At 39.6% G+C, this 27,804-nt stretch overlaps 1 protein-coding gene across 12 annotated transcripts in view; it reads right to left on the reverse strand.

Moving 5' to 3' along the window:
* Positions 1-27,804, reverse strand: part of ATP2B2 (ATPase plasma membrane Ca2+ transporting 2) — a 313,761-nt gene that overhangs the window by 50,723 nt on the left and 235,234 nt on the right. For 7 of the 12 annotated variants that reach the window (XM_054076378.1, XM_054076379.1, XM_054076382.1 and 4 more), the window contains 8 exons: positions 21,916-22,173; positions 20,816-20,941; positions 20,151-20,276; positions 16,868-16,963; positions 11,676-11,717; positions 9,554-9,718; positions 7,162-7,376; positions 5,540-5,782 (listed from right to left, as the gene is read on the reverse strand). In XM_054076378.1, the coding sequence (XP_053932353.1) occupies positions 5,540-5,782; positions 7,162-7,376; positions 9,554-9,718; positions 11,676-11,717; positions 16,868-16,963; positions 20,151-20,276; positions 20,816-20,941; positions 21,916-22,173 (1,271 nt within the window). The remainder of the gene's footprint in view (positions 1-5,539; positions 5,783-7,161; positions 7,377-9,553; positions 9,719-11,675; positions 11,718-16,867; positions 16,964-20,150; positions 20,277-20,815; positions 20,942-21,915; positions 22,174-27,804) is intronic. The other 5 variants (XM_054076385.1, XM_054076389.1, XM_054076388.1 and 2 more) reach the window with 3 other exon arrangements.

The raw sequence follows: 27,804 nt of genomic DNA on the forward strand, positions 1-27,804 counted from the left end.
TAAACTCAGTGTATTTCACTGTCTCTTGTTGCCTCAAATAACAGCAAGGCAATAATCATGCAGAGAGAGGCCAGCTATAATTATGCAATGTATCAGGTTGACATTTCCTATCAATGCAGCAGAGCTAAGAGGGCAGGCAGTGATGTGCCTCAGTGAATACCGACTCACACTTGTTGCAGCTCACGTAACAGAACATGGGGAAAAGGAAACTATCCATAAATTCCCCCAAGAGTGATTATGCATGAAGATGAAATCATGCATGAAGAACAGACTGAAACACTGGTGTGGCAGTCTACTCCATGTCTCATGGACAGTTACCTATCTTTATATTCAGAGAGCTAATAACTTTGCCCTTAATTTTATAGGCAAATAATTAATTTCCCTTCTAGTTGAAGGACAATTTTAAGTTTGGTTAATTTGAGAAATTAAAGGATAAGGCTAAAAAATACTACCACAAACATGAAAATTGTTTCTTCTTCTCACAATTTATCTGTAAAAAACAGGTACGTCAGCCCTGCACACATTTTGCACAGAATTACGGGCACCGGCCTCCCTTTTTCGGGACAGCACCCAAGCCCAGTGCCTCTGCGGAAGCAGACTGAAGTGGAGCAGCTCCAGCTGGGTTTTCAATACCTCCTGGGCACGAGACTCCAAAACTTTCTAGGCAACCTGTGCAGACCTTTGACCACTCTCACAGTAAAACGTGGATTCCTATGTTTAAATGGAATTTTCTATGTTTGTTTGCTCTCTTTGCCTTTTTCCCTTTCACTGAGCACCACTGAGAAGAGTCAGGCTCCATCTGCTTCACTGTTTTTATTTGCTCCGTCTGCAAGTTCTCACCAGGAAACTGCACCCGCTGATAACAGTCCTCCCGAGCCTCCTCTGCTCCAGGCTGAACAGTCCCAGTGTTTACAACCCCCACTTTGCACGTCAGGCACTCAGCCTCCTCATCCAGATGATTAATTATGTACAACAGCATTGGACCCCCTTATGGATCATAAGGATCCACTGTGAGCGATCGGCTTCCAGCTGGGCATTGTTATCACCGCCCTGAGACAGTAGTTCAGTCGGGTTTCAGCCTGCCTCACTGGCCACTGTTCTAGTCCACACTTCAACAGGCTTCAGCTTCCTCTCGCGAACAGAGGGTGCCAGTTACAAGTACACACAAAACATTTCTATTAGCTATGCACAGATTTTCTACCATGCAAAATGTTGACACAAACGAGCAGTCTGCACTGGTCATTGGAGATCACTCCTGGTTATAAGGAACTTGTTAGAACTCATTAGAACAAAACCTGCTATTTCCTTCAGTTTCACAAACAGGTAAAAAGCGTGATAGCTATAGTAGAAGCAATATTTGACATAGTTAAAAAAGCTAAATTTAAATACATTCATCTATGTAATTAATGTAATTGGGGCCAGAGTAAGAATTTACTATTTCAAATTATGAAAATATTAACTAATGACTTTTTAAAATTAATAATACCTTTACATAAAGCCCTGCACATGTCACTGAACATTTCTGATTCTAAGGAACCAAACACTGACATGCGTGTCAGATTTATACATTACAGTTCACTAGTGAATCTGTACAAAGATACACCACATGAGTTATCCCTTTACATATCCTGATCAACTCTGTTTCTCTAATTTGAATTTTTTTCTTTTATAAGAAATAGTCTACATGTCAAGATTAAAATAATTAAAACAGAACACTGGATGTCTTTTAATTAAAAAAATTAAAATAATTTTTAAACCCCTCTCAATTCGAAATGACAACGATTCACAGCTGGATTTCAACAGAGGTACATTAATGCACCACATTACCATGCAAAGAATGAGCTCTGCTTCATTATGACACTACTGATTAATCATAGTTATGATTAGGATACTCCAGCCTTAGTGTTTCCAGAGCCGATTAAACTGAGTTTTAAAGACTCAGATTTGCTCCATGTTTTCCCTATGAGAGTCTTGGTGCATTTATTGTACGAGAAGATCTTGTTTGTCTGGATCAAGGAACTTTCCTTTTGTTACTAATCAAAACCATTCATATAACCCACCATAAGATATCACTTAATGACAATTTGGCTCTCAAATTTTGAGAGTAAAGTATTCCATTTCGAAATGTGGACACTAAAGATCTCCACTCATCCTTTTGTACTGTCCCATTCGCAGGAAGCCGGCAATTGTTAGATTTATACCAGTGCCATTCCAGCTTTGTTTAAGTGCAACAAGAACAGTTGACAAGTAATCTATGTAATCAAAATAATTAGACACAGCAATTGTTATTAACTTACTTTAATTAACAACCAATTTACTTTAAAAGTAGTCTAAGTACAGGGTTTCAGTTAAAGCTGTCTCTAAAGAGAGAAGCAAGAGCACGTTTCTCCCCTATGACCAATACTGGAAGAACACAGACCAAGGACTAACGTGCCATTTCTAAACCACACTGATTAAAATAAGAACAGATTAACAGATTTTATAACTTTTGGATAATTTGTTCCATACATCTGGCAAAAGCTTGCTGTATATCCATGAATGACAAACAAGCTGGACACTTCACAGAATCACACAGAATCACAGAATCACAAGGTTGGAAAGGACCCATTGGATCATCGAGTCCAACCATTCCTAACACTCCCTAAACCATGTCCCTAAGCACTTCATCCACCTGTTCCTTAAACACCTCCAGGGAAGGTGACTCAACCACCTCCCTGGGCAGCTGTTCCAGTAGCCAATGACTCTTACTGTGAAGAATTTTTTCCTGATATCCAACCTGAACCTCCCCTGACGGAGCTTCAGGCCATTCCCTCTAGTCCTGTCCCCTGTCACTTGGGAGAAGAGGCCAGCTCCCTCCTCTCCACAACCTCCTTTCAGGTAGTTGTAGAGAGTAATAAGGTCTCCCCTCAGCCTCCTCTTCTCCAGGCTAAACAACCCCAGCTCTCTCAGCCGCTCCTCATAAGACTTGTTCTCCAGCCCCCTCACCAGCTTTGTTGCTCTTCTCTGGACACGCTCCAGAGCCTCAACATCCTTCTTGTGGTGAGGGGTCCAGAACTGAACACAGTATTCAAGGTGCGGTCTCACCAGTGCTGAGTACAGAGGGAGAATCACCTCCCTGGCCCTGCTGGTGACCCCATTTCTGATACAAGCCAAGATGCCGTTGGCCTTCTTGGCCCCCTGGGCACACTGCTGGCTCATATTCAGTCGGCTGTCAACCAGCACCCCCAGGTCCTTCTCTTCCGTGCAGCTCTCCAGCCACTCTTCCCCCAGTCTGTAGTGCTGCATAGGGTTGTTGTAGTAAGAGAAGCTTTACAGTCCTCATTACAGCACCCATGCAAAAATGTATGAAGTCTAATTTTTATTTCTGTGTGGGAAAGCTATCTAAGAGATAAACACTGGAAAAGAAAGGTTTTCTGGAGAACAGCTTCACATAAACAGCATAAAAGCAGCATTAAAGTTGCTCTGAAGCTAATGGAATACAAAATCAGCTCACCCAGTAACTTGGAAAGCATTAAAAAGAACTATATTTAATGATGCTATTGTTTGGTCAGAATAATTTGTGTTTAATTTCTCAGGGAAATTCAAATCTTTTATCTCAAGCAGTGATATTATTTTCTTTTTATATTTTTATCAATGGTTCAATTGCCCTTTAATCAAAAGACAATGCAAGAGGGAATAGTTCTCATTCAGCAGAGCATCTTGACTAATTTTATGGTCCCATATGTGATCACACTGAACTGAAGTTCATACAAAGCGCAATTTGCAGCATACGCATAACTAGATAACCAAAAATAGAATATGTGAAATTCAATCTTGGCGACATAACACTTAGATGCCCTTTGGGTTTGAACTGATATTCACAATTTGATTAAATATGCTCTACGAATGAGTGCACAAGTATGCATGTGGTATTAACAGCTAGTAAAATAATCCTGTATACTTCATCCAGGAAACAACTCCCTTAAGCATTTTTTACTGGTTTTATTTATGATTTAAAAAGAATGAGGGCTATGGAACGATACCTTGTATTTTAAACTTCAGCTTAAGCTTGTTATAAAGAACAAACAAAATGAACTGCTCTGACGCTGGAGTTGTTATTCTCATGGGGTCCATATCACGAGGCTTCATCTTATGATGCTGTTACAATAGCTAAAAAATCACTATTAATTTTACACAGATAAGTGGTACCCCATATGCATCTAGCACAAAGGTGACTTCCAGCGGATTTCACCTATTTGTCAGTTTCACAGAGAATCAGTCTCTCTGCAGAGCTAAAACCAGAACTAAAATGGTGACTCTCTTTAATAGGAAAACTTAACTCATCTCAACAAGAAGCAATGAAGTCAAGCCAAAGGAAAACAAAATCAAATTTATATTAAGATTGAAGTGAAGTTGTTCAGCAGAAATTTTGCAGTCAAATAAATTGTTACAAGAGACAGAACATTACACTTAATATTGCAGATGCATTGCTCTGGAAAGTCTGATGCCTTCTCTTGCCTTAGATACCTGAGAATCTGTCTTGAGTTTTGGAGAGGATGAAATGGTGTGGAAGCTGACCAGAAACACTCTGTAACTGTGTCTGATCCCCTGCACTCAAAGCAAACAACAAATGTAAAGCAAAGGAAGTACGGCGGGCACTAAATCTTGCTCTGCCTGTCACACCCAAGTTCACCACCAACCTGTCTGCCTGAGCTCTGCCTCGGTGTTTCCTAGGAATGAGGATAATTCTGCCAGTGCTGGTAATGTTTTCCCAAAGCCCTCCCAGCATCAAACTCCACTGGGACAGTGAGGACTGGTGCTGATGACCAGCATTAACCCTGTAGCAGGTATGCAAACATACATTTATACAGCAACCTGTTATCCTTCAGCTCAGTCTGCCCGATTTCCTTGTCTTAATCCCAGCCCATCTGTTAAGGACTACTTTGACTCTATTTCTCTTTCTACAGAAGTCCCTAACCTTATCTAGGCTGTAACAATACCGCTGCTTCTCCACACATTTCACTTCCCCAAGAGCCTTTGGTGCAAACAGAACAGCGAGTGCATTCCAGCTGAGGTGACTCTAAAGGCGCCTGGGCAGTGCCTCGACTTCAGGTGTCATCTCCTTTACAGGCTAAAAAAATACTTCTGGATGGAATTCACTTCAAACCCGAATGAATGAAGATCATTAACTTCACTGCATTAACCAATTCAATTTGTCCTATCTGAGAATTATTTGAAAGTTCTTAGACAAAGATAATTTTACAGATATGAATTCTTAGTGGAAACCAGCTGTGTCAGCAAATTTGTGTGCACCGAAACTGGGCCATCCCAATCCAACACCAGCAGGAGAGTTTAAAATGCAGCCAGGTCTTGTACCTACAAGGACATCACTATCCTTGGAAGAAACACCTAAAATACACCGGTTTAACAGCATCTCTTCTCATTTTGAGGACCTCAACAGTATTTAGCGCTTCGTAATCAACAATTTCTTTAAGAATTCTTAAAGAAATTACAACTCCTCCTGCTATGTTTAATTTTATTGACAGGAAAGCCTACTTACCAGGATTTTTGTAGTATAAGCACTGTTGATAGCAATTGCATTAACCAGCAAATCAAGGGTTTTGGCAGGTACAGAATCTGGGTCAGGGATCTCTTTGTAGTGGACATCACCAACGTAGGCTTGAACAACCGTCATCCGGTTGGTTGTTAACGTCCCTGTTTTGTCAGAGCAGATGGCTGTAGCATTACCCATAGTTTCACAAGCATCTAAGTGGCGGACCAGATTGTTATCCTTCATCATTTTCTGAGAAAAAGCAAAATTAAAAAAACCTTCAAGGTTTGCTTTGATAGATTTTTAACATCAGTTACAAAAAGGAAGAAAGCAAGTATTAAGCCCTCGCTCGTGAGAACACAATGCTCACTCAACTTCAACTCTGACCAGGGCAGCAACCCCAGCCCTAGTCGCAGACACCCAGGCTGTCAGGATCCCTGAAATAATTTCACCTCTGATAAACCAACACAGTCCCATCATTTTTCATGGTATGTATAAATTTTAAGGAACTGCTGTAACATCAAAGATTCACTAACAAAACTGAAGATAACAGGAGTTTAGCATTTCTGACATTGTAGAGGTCTCTATTCCACTGGCCATACTTTTCACAGATGCGCAGCCATTCACAAGATGCGCAGCCATCCTGGCATCACACGTTATTCTTGTTTGTGTTTTCAATATTCAAAAAATCCTGACCCTGACTATCAGCCAGTACCTTATACTCACAGGGCACAACATCGCCAGCTGTGCACAGAGTTGTAGTGCAGTTTGAAGCTGCAAATACAGACACACCCGTGTGTGCTGCAAGGGTCAGATGAAGGACAGCAGGAGAATGGGAACATATTTTAAAAGCAGTCTTTATTAGCAAAATCCCATGCCTGAGATGCACTTTTTTTTTTTCCTGGTAATGATGATGTTTGGCAACATGTAATTCAAGCTATTCCTTCCTTCCTAATGTTCATGTGTTCATTTGTTTGCATACTACACGAAAAGAAACTTTTCAAAATCTTCATCTAGGACTCCCAGAATGTTTAAAGAAAGCCCACCTGACTAAGTTGCTAAAACCATCTCAGAAAGCTCTTAGGCACTTAAGGGAGCAATCCACAAGTGGAGGATTTTAAGTATCTCTAATTTCCTAATTGAGTCATTTACATTGGCTACAAAGAACCGCATTGAAGAAAAGTACATGAAAGCTCCAGTTAAACCCTTAATTGCTTTTAAAAGTGTTCCTGAAGGCTGCAAATCCTTGTCAAAACATTGTACTATCACACAAGAAAATGTGAGGACAAAGTTATTCTGTATCAGAAGACTGGACTATTCTCACAGTGAATTCTGCTCAATACATTCCTGGTAACCTTGCAAACTAACTTGGTATTTCTACGGCTTGATTTTTCTGGAATGCATAGTCCTAAGGAGCTGTATTAGAACACATATGTATTTGTCTTTTTGTCAGAAATACTTTCAATATAAAAGAAAGTTTCACTTCAAAGAAATTTCACTCTCCTTAACATTTTGAGCACATTGATTTACAGGCCAAGTTTCATCACAACTGATAAAACCTGAAGTCTAACCCACTAGTGAGCTCAAGTGAACAGCATTTTTCTCCTAGAATTCTTTTCCATGTTTCTTACCTTTACAGAATATGCCAGAGAGATAGTGACAGCAAGTGGGAGTCCCTCAGGAACAGCAACCACAAGTACAGTGACACCAATAATGAAGAATTTAACAAAATACTGAACATAGACAGGAGTGCACTCAGGCAACCACTGCTTCTTGTTGACCACAAACGTGTCAATGGCAAAATACAGTACCAGGATTATAACAGTGATGGCAGACATCACCAAACCTGAAAAGAGAAATAATCAATTACTATAAAACCCCCACAATTAAAAACATGTGTAATTAGAAATTACATTTGAAATTGATGTGAAATTATTTTGTTATTCTACATGACATTTTTCAGCAGTACCAACAATGATGATAATGATCATTTTTACAAGGTTGAAAAACCTTTGAAAAACCTATATTGCTTTTACAGTGGGCATTCATTCTGGTGAGTGAGGAAACACTGAGTTCTACCGCTGACTCCTGCATCAGTTCTTGAGCACCATCTTACTGCTGCCTTTAAACTCCTCAGTCTGGTTCCACAGAAGATCCACAGTTGCTGAAGCTAAATTCTTTTCAATTTAGTACATTACTTTGAGTAGTACAACATTTACTTGTCTTTTTAACCTCCCCCTTTTACAAATTACTTGTCTATCCATATTCAAACACTCATCTTGCTTTTCAATAAGCTCATCTTAATAGGCTTGAGAAAAGGAGTCTCCTGTCTTTTACGGTGTTGTATAAAACATTTTAGAAAAGCCCTGCTGATGTGTCTGGCTGAATGCAATGAGGCAATCCTGCAGAATCACTCACAGAACAGTTTTAACTCTTCTTGAAAATGCGATAAATGCTAGTGTTGCCAAGGTTTCCCTTTTCAAAGGGACACATTCAGGCAGTGCATGCTTCTATGAGGAGAGGCTCAAGAGAGGTCCAACGCTGACAGGATAGCACAACAGAAACTAATAATCGTTCCACAGAATCCACATAAAACCCCAGGGATTTTGTATGCTCTCCCAGTGGCACAGACTTTGCTATGATAGCATCCCTCCTCCACAGTTTTGTTCCTAGATTTGAGTTTACAAATAAAAACTCCATCAGAATATCTATTTCGCCTTGCTATGATTACTGCTCTTTGGCAGCTTTCTATGAAGCAGTTAAGCCTGCGCTTCAGAATAAATTAATTTCTCTCTAGCGAGATCACACAGCACAAGGAGAATGCTGTGAATTTCATTTCTTCACTGAAGTTAAAAAGAAGAATTGGTAAGCTAAATGATGCTAAGGTTGACAAGAAATAGATGAGTCAGTGAGATCGCTAAATGCCAGAGGATAAAGGAAAACCCATTATAATATTCTTCAGGCAAATACTCTTGACAATGCCAGGCATCTCCACAGAATGCCCATTGACGAAGAAAAACCAAACAAGGTTTAATTCATATTACTTGCCATATTATCGTTAGAAATACCTATACAATTACTTTAAAAGTGATGTTCACTTGCCTACCAAAATACCAGAGAGAGTAATGATCAGAAGGCAATGTAGAAAGGTACGTAATCTAAGAAATTAATGGCCATGAAAAATGACGTGCTTTTATACCACTGCTCATTGCACAACTAGCAACAAAGTGGAGAAGCTTGAGGAATATGAAACTGGGCAAACCATGAAACTGGATATTAAAGAGATTCCGAGTCATGCACTGTTGAGGCAAAGAGACATCATGGTGTTGTGATCAACCACATGTAATGAACTTAAATAGGAATGAGAAGAAACAGCAGGAGTAAAAATCAGATAAAGAAGGATAAAGGAGGCCAAACCAGGTAGAGTTAGATATCTGCTGTAGGGCCTCAGCCAAGGATCTGGATACAGATCAAGATCTATTTAATATTGCTAGGAAAATGAATCTAATGAACATGATGTCAGTATGAAAGATTCTCACTTTCTACCTACATGTTGGAGAAGAAGCGCTACTTCTAACAGTAGGGACCAGATGGTACCAGATACAAGAGTCAACAGATGTGTCGTATTTGGATAGAAGGCAGGAACATGGATATTAGGAGAGAACAGAATGATTTTAGAATCTAAGAGGGAGTGAGTGATATTTGAAACGATATTAGAGATCCTGAAACTGTACTCAGAAGTTCTAAGAGGAGAGGAAATTAAATAAGTAATTACTGCACTTGGGCACATTGACTATGAGAAAAGCTACATTTCATTTTGATTCAAATATTCATCACAATCCCTGTTGCTTAAAGCTTCCAGTTTCTTGATAATCAAAACCAAGTTTTAGAAAAACACAATATCTTCTACGTTACATACATCTTTTGCAGTAAAAAAAACCTATCTCTTTTAAAAGTAATTTGCTCTGAATCCCTTTGTTGCTAGTGCAAGACTCTGCTGTTGGGTTCATTACCCAGCCATACCTGCTTTGCCTATCTGGACTGCCAGCTTGGTCAGCTTCCCCTGAAGAACGGATTTTTCTTTCTTGTGCATGTTGGATTTCTTCTTGTCTTTATCATCTCCCTCTCCCCCTTCCGCACTCTTCAGTGGCTGCATCTCCATGGCAGCAGCCCCATCCTGCTGCTTGGCTAACAATGCAGAACAAAACTGTTACTCCAAAAGTATGCTTAATTCTTTTTAGCTTAGTGTCGGTACTTACTGAATTCAACCAGCAACACCAGCAGCAGGGGCTGATGACAACACAGATGATGGTAACTACGTACAGAATTACACTTCACTCCCAGGGCAGACAGATGCCCCGTGGGCCCCAGTGGGGCTCTGCAGGAGCACAGATGTACAAGCACACACACGTGTGCTCCATGCACAAGGGGGATGTGCTCTGCGCCGCTTGTCAAGTACCATGAAAACTATTGGGGCTTTTATTTCTTTATTACACCATGAATGACACTGCATCATACACATATATATCAGTTAATGTCTTGCAAATTCTTGGCCAATAGCAGTACTGCAGGACTTCTAAGAATAGCAGAGCGCAAATGCTTTGGCAAACAGACAGTCCGTATTTCCCTAAGTTTTGGTACAGCTCAGAGAACACAATGCAGCCTGACAATTGTACTTTGAATGACAACATTTTGCAGGTTCCACAGATGACCTGTGCACCACTTCCCCTGGCTGCACCGGCACCTCAGTGGCCAGCGGAGCGCACTTTGCCAACCGCTATTCTAGATAATACCAGACTTCAGCAGTTTCCATAGCATTCAGCGTTCAAGCAAGTTTGCCATCAGGTCTGATGGCAATGCCATCATCGGCCTCTCACAGAAAGCATACATAGTGTGAAGGGTAAACCACTCTTTCCTGAGAAATAACGCTAATGCTAATGTAAGGAAACTTTATTTTGGTATCAAAGAGGAAGGCATGACTTTTAAAAGCAATGACATTCCATTTTATATATGTGTATGTGTCTGTTCTGCATCGAACACAGACAGAAGTAAATTATATAGAATGAGATGGAACAGCTTTGCTTTGACATTTGTGAACAGATTATTCAAACCCATGCTTATTTGACCTGGAAATCTAATTCATCTGTCTAACCTTAAAACTTATTAATTTATGATGAATTTTGTTTAATAGGTTTGTACCATTAACCACTGAGTTTATCTATTCAGTTTGCGAGGCATCATCTTTGCAATCTTTATTATTATCTGAAAAGAGAAAGTTACAGTTTATCTTACTTATTCAGTATAACTCAAAGAAATCATGAAATGGTGATAGCTGCGTCTCACATAATAAAAAGGGAACCATGCCTTTGCTTCAGAGAAAGCAAAATGTTTATTTCAGTATCTTCCGTCAGGGGAGGTTCAGGTTGGATATCAGAAAAAATTCTTCACAGTAAGAGTCATTGGGTACTGGAACAGCTGCCCAGGGAGGTGGTCGAGTCGCCTTCCCTGGAGGTGTTTAAGGAACGGGTGGATGAAGTACTTAGGGACATGGTTTAGGGAGTGTTAGGAATGGTTGGACTCGATGATCCAATGGGTCCTTTCCAACCTTGTGATTCTGTGATTCTGTGTGATTCCTGAGATTATACATTAAATAAGAAACTCCTAAGATTCTTAATCTTCCTACTATTTACCCTTATAATACACTTTTAAATTGCTTAATAACCTCTGGCTTTAAAGTTTCATTTTGTTATTACTTTACCTTCTCCCTGCAAAAGAAAATGTGTCCAGACAACACCATTAAACACCAAAGATGACAAGGCACATCAAAAATAGGGTTGGGAATTCACTAACAATACATAGCATACATAACTTGCACAAGAAAATTCAAATGAGCTTTGTGACACAAAACTATCATCTATAAATGGCTTATTAGAAACAGTGATCTTCTATCTTAAATATCTTGGTGTATTAAAGTTCTGTAAGCCAATTTCTTTGGTAGGTTTTTGTCAGGTTTGGTTGTTTGGGTTTTTTTACAAAAGGGCCATTTTTACACACAGGCACAAATCACAGATTTTATTTTTTTAACAGAATGTGACTACATGCTAAACATAAAACCCACAACCTCCTTAATACAAAAGAAGATTACCTTTGTTCTGGCTGTTCTCCATATTCCCATCCTGCATTTTGCCTATATGATGAAAAATTTCAACAGACAACAGACAGTAAACAACCTTAACCCAAGACAGAACATGAAAATGGGAATTTAAATCAAACAGGCAGACAAAAGTAATGGGCACATTACAGATGTTGTTTATGATCAGTAGCCATTGGTATCATAGGTTTACTTAGAAGCATGGGCAACATAGCTAGATGCATTCAAAGAACTGCAGTCAAGTTCAAGGTTATGATGCAAAATCCTAAATATCAGCACATATTTTTATAAGCAAATTGCATAAATTAAGAGGGTGGGACTAATAAAAAGAATCCAGTGGAAAGCAGAATTTAAATAATATTCCTGCACTGAAATTTCAGAGAGCTGGGACTTAAAAAGCCCACAAGTCTAGTTTTGGCAAACAGAGGGCGTTTCTTAATGCATTCCAGAATTAAATTAGTTATTTAGTAAACTAAGACAAAACATAAATAACAGTGTTAAGAAATATAAATAAATTTAAATGTAAGTCAGATATGATTTTAAGATTACATTTTCCTCCCTTGGTTGTATTATTTAGGAATTTACTCCTGTAAATACAAGTGCCGGGTGATCATCCTACATTCAAGGTTTATCCTAAAGGAAGATTTGCCAAGTGCATCTGTCACTTCCAATTTTACATTTTAGCTACATATAGTCCTTATATACTGAAGTCCATATACACTGAAGTCCTTAGTCATTTTTCAAATTGAAAACATACCATTTGAAAGTGTACATGGAATAAAAATGGCAAAATACAAATCACAGTGTAAAAAACTTTGGTGGCTGAGTAACCTGTAAACAATTCCAAAAGGTTTAAAAATTTCTTGGTGGGATCCTTTACAAAAGTTTCGCAGTTATAAATGAATTTATTTTATGGAAAAGACTACTTAGTTTTACAAGCATGACATTCAAAATGGATGACATTCTCTTTTTGTAGTTATGTGTAAGCACAATAAAGAAATAATGCTAGCAAATTGATAGTGAAACACACCTTTACAGGATTTCTGACACATATAATAAGAAATGCATCATTAACGATTATAAAATAAATACAATGGCAATTAAATCCTGCTCTTCTGGCTTCCTGCAACAATGCAGCTGGCACTGACACGCATAATAACGTTTCAACATAAGTGTTAAATTGCTCCCTCTATCCTGTGAATAAACAGTAGCAAAATGAAAAGCAAAGATGCAATTCCTGCACATTTATGTGTTCACAGGAACTGAGAGATCACTAAAACCTTCCCTCTCAAAAAGAGCAAAACCAGCCCAATTAATCAGTACCAATCCCCATAATGTGTCACTCGCCTCACAAGCTACAGGAACCACAGAGGACAGGGTGCCTCACTGCACGTGGCCACCTCGGTGCTGGGACGGATCACCGACAGGCACCGAGGCGAGTCCGTTGGCACCCGCTGCCTGTCTCTATGTTGAGCTCTGTTCCTCACCTTGGCTGTACCTCGACTTATAAAAAGGCAGTGTGTCCCTCAAAGACTTACGTTTTGCTGTGGGACACGGGTCCGTGAACCTGAACAGAACCAAGTTTCTTTTCATAGTGGAATCTCCTGCATGATTTCTGCACGCGGTGCAGTTGAACTGCAGAGCTGCCTAATGGCCATTTTTGTTAGTATGGCTTTCAATAAAGTTAGTGGAAGCCAAAAAGCATCCCTAGGGAGTCTGATTTCTGCCTAGAAGATAAAGACCTCCTTCAGAACTGGAAAATATTAATTTGGAACAGACAGTCTGGTCCACGTCCTGCTCCACAGTTCCTTTTGCAGAGAGCAATTCAAAACCTTAAATAAGTAAAACTGAAGATTTTTAAACTTGAAAAAAAACCACAACCAAACCATGACTTGCAGAATGGGCAAACACAAAATACACTTTTTTCCTATGCAAATCAATATATTTAATTTTATGATCGATATTTGCTACTTAATAAGGGTATCATAACTGTTGCAATGAGTCATACTAATGATTCATCTACCCTGGCTGCCTAACAGTACCAGTACACAAAGTGGACTAACCACAATGCTAACTACAATGTAAGCATAGTTAGTTAAGACATATGTTCTCAGCCCCAGCAGCTACTGCACTTTGGTTGTTGGGGTATGGGAGGGGAGAGTCATCACAGCTGGTTATATTCCAATTATTCAGGCAGAATAACACAGACAATTTAGGTAACTATGATAAGGAAAAGAAAGCTGTAAAGGGTTTATTTCCTCCTTGTTCCAAATAATCTTAACCCTGTGCTTGGCTATAAATTATGAATGAAGAAAGAAATTAAGAAAGAAATTGAGATGACAGAATCACTACTGAAGATCCCTTCTCCTTTCAGCCAGTGCTAGGACCAGAAATACTACCCAATCTTTCTGACCTTACACAATGTTTCCAATCTTTTCTTCTTTTCATTTTGGAAATAAGTAAGTAAAAGGAACAGTGTTTGGGCCCTGAGAACTGGAGGAATTCATCTGAGTGTATTCTTAGCGTTTTTCTAAGCAAGAATGAAAAATCTGAAGGTTTAGAAAAAAACACAAAGGTTTCTAGTGAGAGTTGTATCGTGCAGTCCCTGTGAAGGTCTTGTCCTATTATATAAAAGGTTTTTGTTGTTGTCTATTTCTCACTAAAACTTCTGTCTTTGGGAACATCCCCACAGCACCATTACTGCCTAAGTTCTTACTCCAAGACAGTTACTTCTCCAAAACAACTCTCCAAGACAAGACTCCCCTCGATCTCTCTCAGTCCTTCACAACGGGCCAGTGAGACAGAACAACAAACACCTGTCAGTGGTGTTAGAAATTATTTGTACATTGGAGGAACTCCTTGGAATCCATCGGAGCCACTAATTGAGTTGTGTTCTCGAGTGCTGTGACGGAGCAGAAAATATAAAACACTCTACTGGTTTTCAAAACTGTTTCATCTCGCAATATAAGCGAGTTCTACTCCTCTCAGTGCCAAGCCAGTTACCCTCTGCAGCTAGAAGAACAGATGCACGTTGCAAATCTATATATACAAGGAAAAGTGACATCAAACACGTCTAAAGTGAATCATGAGGAATTTTTTCATGCAGTGTAATATCAGAGCCAATGCACTAGTAAAACCCACAGTAACTACAGAAGAATAAACCTGATTCCACTGTCTCAAATACTAAGTTTCAGATAATTCTCCTATGCACTTGCTGAATAATTTCACTTACAATTTGGAACATACTTCAAAATATATTAAAACTGCAAACTGCTTTGCAGGAATTGAACACAAGGGGACCTATGCCAGAACCTACAGAACTCACAGCAGATGTAAAGTATTTCAGCTGAGACATTTCTCTGAAGCTGGTATGATGTTTCTAAATCAGAATATAATTTTAACTATCGAGTTCTCCAAGTATCAAATGCAGGGAAAAAAAAACCAACAAGCAACAACCCAAGGTGGAAATCCTGATCTAGGAATCAGGTGGGGCTCTACTGGACAATGATAAGCACTCCCTTTAAAACAGATTTGGGGTAAACAACATATAAACATCAACTGCAGCTTCTGATATTTTCTTTTAAGAAACTGCCCTTTTCTAAACACAGTACTTAAAAATTAGACAAATTTTCATGAATTACTACCTTTCCACAACATTTTCTGATCTGCTCATAACCTTAACTTGTAAGCTTTTAAAAATGGAATATGCGGTCCATAGTTTTAACAAAGAGACCATCAAACAATTATGTATTCTAGTCTCAACTCCTAGAACACAATGGAATCTATAATAGTTCCTTTGAGACAGCAGGTAACAAATAGGCTGCGTCACAAACCTAGCCGAATTTATTATTATAACCCCAGTGATGGAAAACAAAACACTTCTTTTTGTGTCAACCGTATATTGACAACTCAGACAATAACATTTTATTTGAACGGGTAATGTTCAAGGAACAAGCAATGGCATTTCCGAAGTATTCACTCAAGTATATAGTATCTTCTCTTATTTGAAGGTACCTCCCTGCATAAAGGCATTAGAGCTTTGGTAAAAATGCTTGTTTGTAGTCACATCTCGGGGAGAATTCTCAGGCACTACTGGAAAAATTTATTTTGATCCAGACTGAAAAAGTATCTATATGACCTTGGTCTCCTTGCTTTAGAAATTTTTCTTCCTCTCTCCCCTCCAAAGCATCTACATTCTAAGTACCCTCTAACTCCTTATCACTGCTGACTAGAACGATGCACAGTATGAACAGAAACCAGACTGTGGTCATTTCCCAGATGATTCCAAACCCATCTGATCTAACTGTTTGCCAAGTCTCTGTTCTCCTCTGAACATAAAGTTGGATAAGGTGAACTGCAGAAAGTGTCTCCTGCCCATGTTGATCAAAGATCTGCTGAACTAATTGAACTGCCTCACCTCAGAGCAAAAGTATGCCCCAAAACCTGACTTCTACATTTTGTACGCTGCAGAGAACTGAGCGCACATCTCTCAGCTCTGAACAGGGACAGTAACTTATTTCTGATGGGGGAGAAGATGATGGAAAGTCACATACTTCAGACACTGATTTAATATCCCTCAGAACTAATTTTCTCTATTAAGTTTAGACGTTAAGACCAAATACTACAGATATTTACCCAGCAACTAAAACTTGCTATCAGAGGGACCAGGTTACAACAACTTTGGACTCATTTCTGCATCTCACTGAGCAGTGGTTTCATCCAGTCAAGCACTTCAGCAGCTGCTTAACTGAGTACCCAGCAACTTGCATGGCTGAGCATAAACGTCTCAAGAAAAGATATAAACCATTTTCATGGTGCTCATTTCCAGACTTGTGCTGACAAACATGTAAACAAGAGCTCTGCACTGAAACTTCACGTACAGGCCACTCAAAGGTTTTGAAAGTAGCCTTAACTGTTCCTTTTAACTACAGTTTTAATTAATGGCAAATAGACTATAATTCCTACTTCTCCCTCTCCCATGCTTAATTCTGTGTGAATAAAGACGGTAAGTCGCAGCATCTTTGTGGCACCTCTTATAAGCGGCTACAGAGTTTATGGAACAGGATCTCTCAGAGGGTAATCACATGCACATATAACATCTGTGCAGCTCTGAACAGGAAGAGGGAATCTCATACAGTCAGGAGAAAAATCTATCAAATAAAACACGCTAGGTGTTCTTGACCTACCATTGACTAAGCTGGCATTTGCATTATCGGTAGCATTTGCACCTGCTGCACCATCTGTAGCTGAAGGAGGGTGGGAGGAGGGATGGCAAGAATCTACTGAGCAACAATGGATAAAAAAAGAATAAACAATAATAGTAACATGAACAAATGCACATGACAAAACAAAAAACATTTATGGAATACCATGGCTTTGTTTTCTCCAAAATCAATGATTTAAATTAATTAACATAACTTTTAAAAGCAAAATGTCATTACAAAGGTGTTAATGAAGTAAGGAAAAAACCTCATATATGGAGTAATAATAGTAAGAGTTAAATAAATAAATACGAAAGACATTTAATAAAATTAACAAATTTGGTGACAACTGACCATACACAGTACTATGTACACTGCTTTGGTTCTGTTAGCTGTAATTTTTTTTACTTTAACTAAAGTGTTATGCAAATATTACAACTGTTGAACTATTTCCCTTGAGTTAATGAATTTATGCAATTCATGTGTAGTTTTAAGATACGTGGCATACTACATAGTACAGACAATATTACATATTTTGTATTTTATGCAATGTTTCATATTATGATGCTGACACATCCCAGTCCCACATGGGCTCAACCTCCATCCTGCTGTAACCTAGTTAATAAGCACTTTGATCTGAACAGAAACATTAAGCTTTTCAATATTGTATGTGGAAATGCAGAGGACATACAGAATCTTGGCAAATACAACTTTGAGGAGAATAATGGGTTATTTAAATCCACATAACAGACATTAAATAACTAACTGTTTTATGACTAAATGAAAAAAAAAAAAGTACTAGAAAAAAAAATGCTCTTTTTGTTTTCAGCAATTATCTGCATTGGAAAGAAATGAGTCAAGCAATCCTTCCTAACAGGAAGGTGAAAAACTCAAAGATGGTTTTATTATGCTTTTTAATATGAGAGATCAGAAAATTCATCTCTACAAATACCAGATGCTGTAAGCTCTGCGTCGTTTCTGTTAATGGCTCACAACACAACACACAACTCCTATGATGAATCCTGACCGAGATTCTTGTGCTTCCTTGGTACTTGGCCCATAGCAACTGTTTCACGCTGTACAGGTTTGTTATTCAAGAAAAATGGTCTTGTTTTATTTACAAACGGCAAATTGGGAAAAGAAAATAAACAGCATGCGGATTTCAAAACACACTCTGTGTTAACCACATTCATGAAAATTTCAATTGTAAATCTGATTACCGTGATGGTAATAACTTAAATTGTTTTGGTTACTCATGCTTATTTTTCATTCCATTTGGATACTCAGTAACCAGCACAGCATGAACCTTGAGCAGCAAATCATGCATCCCAACATTTAATATACCGTAATTTACTTCTAGAGAATAACTGATTGCCCAAGCTTAACACTGAGATTTGCAACACCAAGAACGTGTGCACACCTAAATGTTTGTCACGAACGATCCTGTTGATCTGCAATTATTCTTCAATTTAACTGGACTGATTCAGAGACAATTATTTAATCACAATTCAACCCTGATTGGCACCAAAGCTTGCTGGCTAAAAGCCTGGTCCTCTCATTTGATGCAGTGCAGCTCTTACTCTACCTGGAAGCTGATGTCCATCCTCCTGTTTCACACCTGCATGGTGATTGTTACAAAACATCAATGAGTGATAACAGCAAACCCACAGCAGACCGAAACAAACACTGATACTGGCAGAATTTCAGAGTCACAAGTTCATCGATGAGAGCAGATTATTTGAGTGTGGGCCTTGATCTGCGCCCAGCCCGCCCTCTGCAGAGAGCACAAAGCTGCCAGCAACACCACAAAACGAGAAGGCCTTTTCATGGCACTGCAACTCCGCTCAGTTAGAGTGACTGTCGCAGAACCAGCCCTTGCACACCACTGCCAGAATCTCTGTCATCACCACCGTGCAGTGTGTTACTCTGCTCTCTCAGACTTCTCTCTCCCTGTCTTTCAAGGCTATCCACATGGAAACATGAGGAATTGTCAGTGTACTGAGCAAAATAACATACAGAGAAGGCCACCGCAGTGAAACAAAGAACCTCAGGGCAGGCAGCTCTCGCTGCCAAACAGGTCCTGAGGTTGATCCTTCTCACCCACCATGTCCCTCAGATGCTGTCAGAACAGATGCTACCAGATCCTGAAAGGTCTGTGTCTAGGAGTTGTCCTTCTCCTACCGACAGCAAGATCAGACTCTAAGAAACTGTCCAAAAACAGTTTGAGAGAGTTTTCCTTTGGGAAGTTTGGTCTTTCTCTTTTTGATGTTCCTAGAACTGACCATGCCTAGCAGGTATTCTCAGAAATGAAATGGTAAACTGTCTTGCATCAAGTAAAAGGGATTTCCTCAGAGCAACATGGAGTCAAGTGCCATCACTTGAACACGTTCAGAAACGGAAACTGTAGCTCAAGAAAACCATTTGAATTTGGCCTTCCCACCTGCAGCTGCAAATTAAAAGGATGGAAATGGAAAAGGATGTATTAACTGGCCCTTAACTACATCAGAAAAGTAAATATTCTTAGAACAAACTTGGAACTAAACTCTGAAAGTAGACTTGAACAATTTACAACACTGTGAACGAAAAATGGAAAGGACATACATCAAATCATGTTTCTGCTCAGTGTGCAACCCATAAATTAGCAATTCCTTATGACATCATACTATAATAAGGTGAGAAGTCTGAAGAAACTTCTTCATTTCATGAACTGACACAGGACATCAAAGTTAAACTCTGTTAATATTTACTACCATTTCCTTGTCTTTCTCTATTCTTAGTTTGACCTTTCCACCTTAACAAATCAAAATGCCCCTCCAGTCGGTCACTAACATCACCCAGCTAGGCTAGCAGAAAGCCTCAGCTTAGCTTTATTTCATTTTGAAGCTCAAAGACATTTCCATGGCCAAGTTGTTCTTTTCTGAAAAAAATATTACATAAACGTAAATGCACAAGAGCAAAACCTTAGTGAATTTTTAGGTGAGCATGGATATATGCAAAGAAGACATGGCAATGGGAGTATGTCTGTGTACTCCCTTGCATTTAATCATGTACTGAGCCTGTAATTTCACACGGGAAAAACATCTTGTTATCCAATTTATTTATTGGTTAACAGCTTCTGCTGTTTTTCTGTGTGACACGTAATGACAAAAATGTAAACAAAAAAGGAAGTTTTAAAAATTGCATTTATTTCTCAAGAACCAAAAAGAGCTCCGCCTACACAAAGCCCAAGAGCCTTCTTCGGAGCATCCTTACATGTTGTGAAATTTACCTTTCTTATCTTTCTTTTCTTCTTCTTCTCCTCCAGCACCCAGCAGAGTAAAGATGATGCCCGTCTGAGAATTTACACCAACAGCAGTTACAAGCATTCGTCCAGAGCCTTCCATGACATGAGTACCTGAAAATATGCAGTTGAAGTCATAGATAGCTAAAAAAATTAAAAGAACCATTAAATATTTTATGCAAGACTTTCACTATAGTACTGAGAGAGATTTGTTAGACTTCATAATTTTATATGGAGGCCAATGTAATTACACACCAAAAATAATTCCTATTTTCATATATCATTCTAGTATGCACTAAAGGAAGTGTTTAAAGGAGACTTTAAAAGACTTTGAAATGTAATGGTTAAATTAAAACCAGCATACAATTATCTGAAACAATGTTTATTTCCCTCAGTGGTACTTCCCTTTTCCTCTGGAAATGTTTCATTAAGTTTCTCAATTTATAAAGCAAGTACGATGGTCAGAAATAATTGCACACCAGTGAAAACCAGAGCATGGCTTTGGTGTGCAGAGAGACAGGCCAGTGGCTGTGCGTAAAAGATCAGTTGTATCTGGGCTACCAAAACCTGATGGCGTGGAAAACCAAACCAAACCAAACCACAAACAAAGCAGTACATATAAGATAAGTCGGGAAGAATTGAAGCAGATTTACCTGACAGCAGCATTGGGTCTTTGTCAACAGATTTGCGGACTTGGTCTGACTCTCCAGTTAAAGAACTTTCATCAATTTTAAGATCGTTTCCTTGAATGAATATCCCATCGGCAGGTAGAAGATCACCTGCCAGTGAGAACACGGTAACGGAAAACCACACTGGTTAAATGAGAGTGTTTTTATGATTATATAATGACTTTTATGACACAGTCACAATTGACAATAATGACATTTAAATGTAAAATTAAAGCAAAGGTGAAAGAACGACTGCATTATCAGTCCGTATCAGTGATAATATTGCAATTCAATAGGGAAGGCGCTTTGCAAATCTTTTTCGCTTACTGCTATCCCAGAATCAGAATGCATCATATTTAACATCTGACAAAAATAACAGTTAGTGAGATTTGGCGGGGGCAGTACTCTTTGCAACAAGAGATGAAGGTTTCTCTGTCAGCCTTCATAGGAAGTGGCTCATGCTGCCCTTTCGCCTCCCCCTCCCAGGAAGCCCTTAACCAAGTCCAGGAGAGACTTCATGGTTGCTAGAACAGGCATTCTGCTGGAATTAGCTTGTTCAGTCAAATACAGAATTCACAGAGTTCCTGCAAAGGTCTCCCTGTGCACTAGAGCAGAGGGCTTTCCCTATGGCATTCTGCCCGCCTACAAGAAGCTCTGGATGTGGGGGGACTTGCAGGATCCACATCTCTGGAGCAGCCTCCCAGGTGGCGTGAACACAGAAGCACAACTCCCTTCCACAGAGCAGTTAAAAATACTCCCTTTCATTCCTCACTGGACAGAACCCAAAAACTCCAAATAGTGTAATCCTCCATGAAAGAGAATTACCTTTGTGTGAGCAGTCCTTGTCAGTGAAAGGAAGTGAAGATCACAAAACCAACAATCATTACCTACTGCAATTTTATAGCCAGTATCTTAGGTTCTCCTTTTCCCCTAAGAGCCCACTTGTTATCTCACCATGGGCAACAACAACAACACTGAATTCTCTGCCTTTTAAATCACTTCCAGTGAATTGAATCTATTCTGCTGGAATGGGAGGGAGAACAAGTGAAGTTCAGACAAGCAGTCACCCAGTTGAGGAAACTTACCGTATTTCACCTGTGCAATGTCACCAACCACGATCTCTGCCACTGGGATCTGGATGACCTGTCCTCCTCGGACAACAGTGAATTTCTGTTCCTGCTCAATACGGCTTTGAAGTCCACGAAACTGCTTCTCCTTGCTCCAGTCATTGAAGGCAGTGACAAGTACCACACAGATAACGGAGAGCAGGATGGCAGCACCCTCGATCCAACCGGCTTCAGCCTCCCCTTCATCTTCAGCTCCTCCTGTTGCAGTACCACATCCTGCAAAGACAGCATTATCAATTGTTCAGTCACGCAATGATTGGGTTTAGCACAGAAGAAAAACTTGCTGTGAAACGACAACAGGGTTAAGGAACAGAATTGCTCTTTGAATTACTGTCTACTAAATAAGATATGGCAGAAGAGAGGAAAGGGAGAAATAAAGATGTCTGAGGAAAAGAGAAAGAAAACAAACCTACAGAAATATTAGCTCTTTTAATTTTCCTACCTAACAAGCTACCCTTAGTAACTCAAACTAAACAAATGGAAAAAGAAGGCACCAATCCTGTTACCTAACAGGAGCGCTGATAGCTTCACCTGAGCCGTCAGCCTTCCCAGAAATAAGGAAGGCTTACTAAGAGTGGCAAGAAAGACTACAACAATGAGTAACATCAATCAACAGAAAGCAGGAACATTAAATTAAAATTAAAGAAAATAGATTAAATCTGATCATGAAACGAGTCAGGGAATATTAAGTAAAAATAATAGCCTAATATGAATTCATTATTCTTCCCTACAGAGAAATACAGTGGCATGCTTCTAGAACTGAAAGTATATTATCTTAAGAAGGAAAACAGTATTTAAAAAAACTGTTTCATATACATCTGATAGTTATTTATTTCAAAGCCACATGCAATTAAAATTTAAATAAATTTCCTAGATAGTATTCACAAAATAAAAGTAATCTCACTCTCCTCCTTAATGAAGTCAGACCTAAAAAGAGATTATAACAGTGGACAGCAAATCACACGTAGTACAACCACACAATTCAGAGATGCTCCAGATCACTCAGGCCAGACAACAGAGTCTCGTCTCCCAAGAAACCAAGGGAGGAAAATATCTTTTTTCTCATGAGGAACTGAACGAGGTAGGCATTTGACATCACTCTTCCATCTTACCCATCTACCAGGGAGTTTAACAACTTAGCAACCATGTTGCTTCCATCTATGACTAAAGTTTAATTTTGGTATATTCATCACCTGTCACTAGAGGGAATTAACAAGTAATTTGATTTCTATTTTTGAGCTTCTAAGATTTCCCTGTAACATAAGCATCATAATTCATCAACCAGCCGAGAAATCACTCTTGCAAACAAACAGTAACGAAGTTAACAGAAGTCCAAGGAACAAAGACAAGACTCAATCCCCAATAACAGGATTTTTTCTTATATACTTAAGGAAACTGATTTTCTTTTTCTTCTGCCATTATACCACACAGGGTTTTTGAGAAATTCTGGAAAGACTTTTATGAATTTACAGGAAGAAACTGTATGTATTCATAGGAGAATAAACCCACATATTTCTTAACTATACACTTGTACTGACTGTCCTCCTTACTGAAGCACCCAGAGTGACACAGTACTGACTACACGGACAGGAGGAAAATAAGAAATATAAATAAGAAACATAAAAGATGCAATAATAATACACCTAAGTAGCAAAATATAGCTTAAAGCATCTAATGTTTATTAAGAATGCTCATTTAAGTGTTAAAAAATTGTGTTGAGTTCTGAGACCACTGTTATGCTTTCACAACAGAGTATTAGGTTCCCAAAAATTTTAAGAAACAAAAGTTTTGTTTTGGTAACAGAAGTTACCAAAAAATACGCCTGACATTTTACTGAGAGGCACAGACTGCAAGCATCACAAAAGAATTTTTAATATGCATGTGATTCACGGTAGGGTTTTAGTCCAAGACAGTGAACTGTGAAGTACTCATTTAAGATTCTCTTTAACATAGGACTTATCTGTCAGAAAATTCCATTTCAAAATGAGTGTTTAATATGAAGCTATTTTCTACCACAACTGCGAACATACGCCATGTGTGTGTCACTCCCTGAAGTCTCATCCTCATGAGACAGAAAATGCAAACTTGGTTTGAAACTGAGATTGCACAGATTTGACCGCAAGTCAGGAACATAAAGGGCTGTAACTCCTTCAGCAAAGTAAAAGCAGCTGAAATCATTAAATGGATTAGCTTATTCCAAAGGGCTGTACAGGAAGATACAGGTGAGCCAAACTCCCCGCAGAGTAGCAGAAGGACCTGAAAGTGTGGCCTTCATGCACTTTATACAGCCAGAAATAAAAAAGAGGACTCATATGATAGCGTCCTCCAGAAAACATCTCAAAAGTTCATAACCAAAAGCTTGTGAAAGGAGAACAGAACTTTAAAAGCTTAGTGTTCGAGCAGGAATGGGTCAGCAAAGACTGTTGGGAAAGTTTTTGATAGAATAGAGATGAAAGGAAGATCGGAACGAATCCAAAAGTAAAGAAGATTCATGAAAAAAAAGAGTGGGAAAGTCATTCAAACCAGCACATATCATCAGTCCACCTGAAGTCACAGCAACCTGGGCTTCCCTAGTTTCGGTAGGGTGAAAGGCAAAACAAGGAAAATGCCACAAATAGCCAGACAGCATCATCTGACAGATCACCTGGCTTGTGTTCTGTGGGACACTGGAGGGCTTTTAAGGTCACAGACACCATTCCAAGCTACGTTTCTCATAATATCTACCAAATCCAGGCAAGTACAGAAAGAAGTACACAAGCACCATGCAGCTAAAAAGAATATCTGTTTAAGATTCCAAATCATTATGAGGAGATTCTTAAAGCTGCTTTGAATAGGATAACGATTATAATTACAAACCATAGAGTCTCGAGCTGCAGCACAGTAATTTTTAAATCAGAAGAAGCGTATTTTTAAAAATCTGAGAACATCTGTATCCCTAAGTCCCTACCTACAGCACATACCTTTCAGCTACTCATTTCAACCTACACACTTCTATTTTAAGCTGAGAATACCTTGTGGTATTTAAATTCCCTTGGAAAATCTCACAACGCCTCCAGAGATAATTTTTTTAGTCACTCAAACTGGTTTTGTCACCAGAAAGACAAGAGTTCCCAAGAGAAAAACTTTTTATTTCATCGCTCTCAGTAAAGATATTTCTACTCAGCTGCAACTCCAGTGCCAAGGTTATAAAGCAAACAGAGCAGCTCTAAGTCACAGCTTTTTCATTAGCAGAGCCTGGCTCTCGTTACCAACTTCACAAGAGTTGTTGCTTACTTTATCAAACATATTCAGTTGTCAGGAAAAGAACCATAACCAAAAATTATGTAATAGATACCATAAACTCCCCTCCTTAAAAGGATTTTTAAAGCTGTAACAGATACTGTAATATTTATTTTTATAAATTCTTTGTTGTGTCGTATCATTTGCTACGAAAATAATCCTAAAACCCGTTGCCAGTTGCTGAAGCACCACTATTCCTTCCCAAACTCTCTGTGTGAACACCCAGCAGCTGATGAGGCATCGCCTCCAGCGAGGGCCCAGCACCAGGCAGCGAGGGCATTCACTGGCGGAGCTCAGCATTGGGGCAGAGCTGCGGCTAATGGCAATGGTGCAGAAATTACTGGAACTTCAAAAGTGAAGAGTCTTTCGCTCATACTCTCCAAAGACTAGTCAATCGTGAAACATTGCCGTCAGTCAGTCTGGGTTCTCCAGAAACACGTCCGTTTCTGTGACCGGCCCCACGGGGATTTACCAACAGCGGATGTTGATACCCTACACACTTCAGGAGTCCGGTGCTCGCATGTTTACTAAGAGTGACTCTTGGATTTGGAAGCAGTACCGGAACTCCTTGCACCGCAATATATCAGCTCTTTACATAAGGACTTGGGGTGGGAGGAGGAGAAGAGAAAAAGCAAGATCCTGTCCCTGTAGGTTGGTTATGCAACTGTCAGCTTCAGAGCCCACTATTAAATATTTACACAGTTCTGACATATTCATGCGAAGAAACAAATCTGTAAGCCTGAAAGCACATATATTAACACATTGCTCAGCTTGATCACAAACACTTGTAAGCAGAGCAATGTTAAAATACACAGCTTCACAAGATGAACTGTGTCAGGCAAGAGCCTCCTGACTGGCACCTCCAAGGAAAGGCATTTCAGAAAGACCAGTCAAAGGGATGGGGTCCTAACTCCATCAAAGGCAAAGAAGAGAACAGAACCACACAGGTGTTTCTATAATGTTTATATTGAGTTGTTTCCTTACGTTGCCACAGAGCAGAGAAAGACCAGATGGGAATTTTAATCACAAGCCTGTTTCAGGGTTTGCAAGGGAAAAGCTTGCCATCCAATTACTACAGTTTTAATGTATATTGCTCAAAGCAAAAGACAGAACCACATATTCAAAAGGTAAACCACAGCTGTCAAGTCTAAGAAGCAGACCTTGAAAGTTGTGCTCTGTGTCTGTTAATGAGAGTTCAAGGGCAGTTACTCAACAGTGCTTGCAAGGTCATGTCCTGCTGGGTTTTACTCACTGAATTAAAACTGCTGGAGAATCTCTTCCTGGAAAATACGAGGATTTTATATTCCTTCCCAAAGTTCTAACTCTCATTACCTCATGTCCCCAGTTGAGAGTTAAGTTGTGCTTGACAACCTGGAAATCTATCTAATGGATCTAAAAGCAGCCCAGTTTGGTCAATGACCTACACATCTCTAACAAAGGGACGGTATCTACGGGACTTAATTTTTTGCAGTCCAACACAGATTTGTAGAAACCAGATGTAGGACACTTTATATTATGAAACAATTATTTCATTTGCAAATCCCATAGGACACAATGTTCCTATTTTTCACTTTACAAGTTCTTAACATGCTGTTACCGAAGCTGGCTGAAGTCTTAAACATACGTGATTCCTCATTGTCGCTGACACCCAGTTATGAGTCTGCTCCCTCAGCACACTTGTGCTGGTAAACACCACGGAATGGAGAGTTTCAACACACACGAGCAAAGCCAGAGTAAAAACATTCTTTAGATAAATGCTTGGCTCCCAAAAAACTGATGTTCCACTTTATCCCATCTGTATTTTAGCAGTAATTTAGCCAGCCAGCAGAGTATCATAGTATCATAGAATAGTTAGGGTTGGAAGGGACCTTAAAGATCATCCAGTTCCAACCCCCCCTACCATGGGTAGGGACATCCCACTAAAGCAGGCTGCCCAAGGCCCCATCCAACCCGGCCTTGAATACCTCCAGGGATGGGGCAGCCACAACTTCCCTTAGCAACCTGTTCCAGTGTCTCACCACTCTCATGGTGAAGAAATTCATCCTAATGCTCAGACTAAATCTGACCCTCTCCAGTTTATACCCATTCCCCCTCGTCGTATCACCACAAGCCTTTACAAATAGCCCCTCTCCAGCTTTCCTGTAGGCCCTCTTCAGGTACTGGAAGGTCACTATAAGATCTCCTCTGAGCCTTCTCTTCTCCAGGCTGAACAGGCCCAACTCTCTCAGTCTGTCCTCATAGGGAACGTGCTCTAGCCTGCCGATCATCTTTGTAGCCCTCCTCTGGACCTGTTCCAATATCTCCATATCCTTCTTACATTGAGGATTCCAGAACTGGACACAGTATTCCAGGTGACGTCTCACAGGAGAGGAATAGAGGGGCAGAATCACTTCCCTCGACCTGCTGGCTGAGCTGCTTTTGATGCAGCCCAGGATATGGTTGGCCGCCTGGGCTGCAAGTGCACATTGCTGGCTCATGTCGAGCTTCTTACCGACCAGCAGCCCCAAGTCCGTCTCTGCAGGGCTGCTCTCAATCACATCATCTCCCTTTGTGTACTGAAAACGGGGT

This window comes from Cuculus canorus, chromosome 11 (assembly GCF_017976375.1).
Source record: "Cuculus canorus isolate bCucCan1 chromosome 11, bCucCan1.pri, whole genome shotgun sequence".
Taxonomy (NCBI): Eukaryota; Metazoa; Chordata; class Aves; order Cuculiformes; family Cuculidae; genus Cuculus; species Cuculus canorus.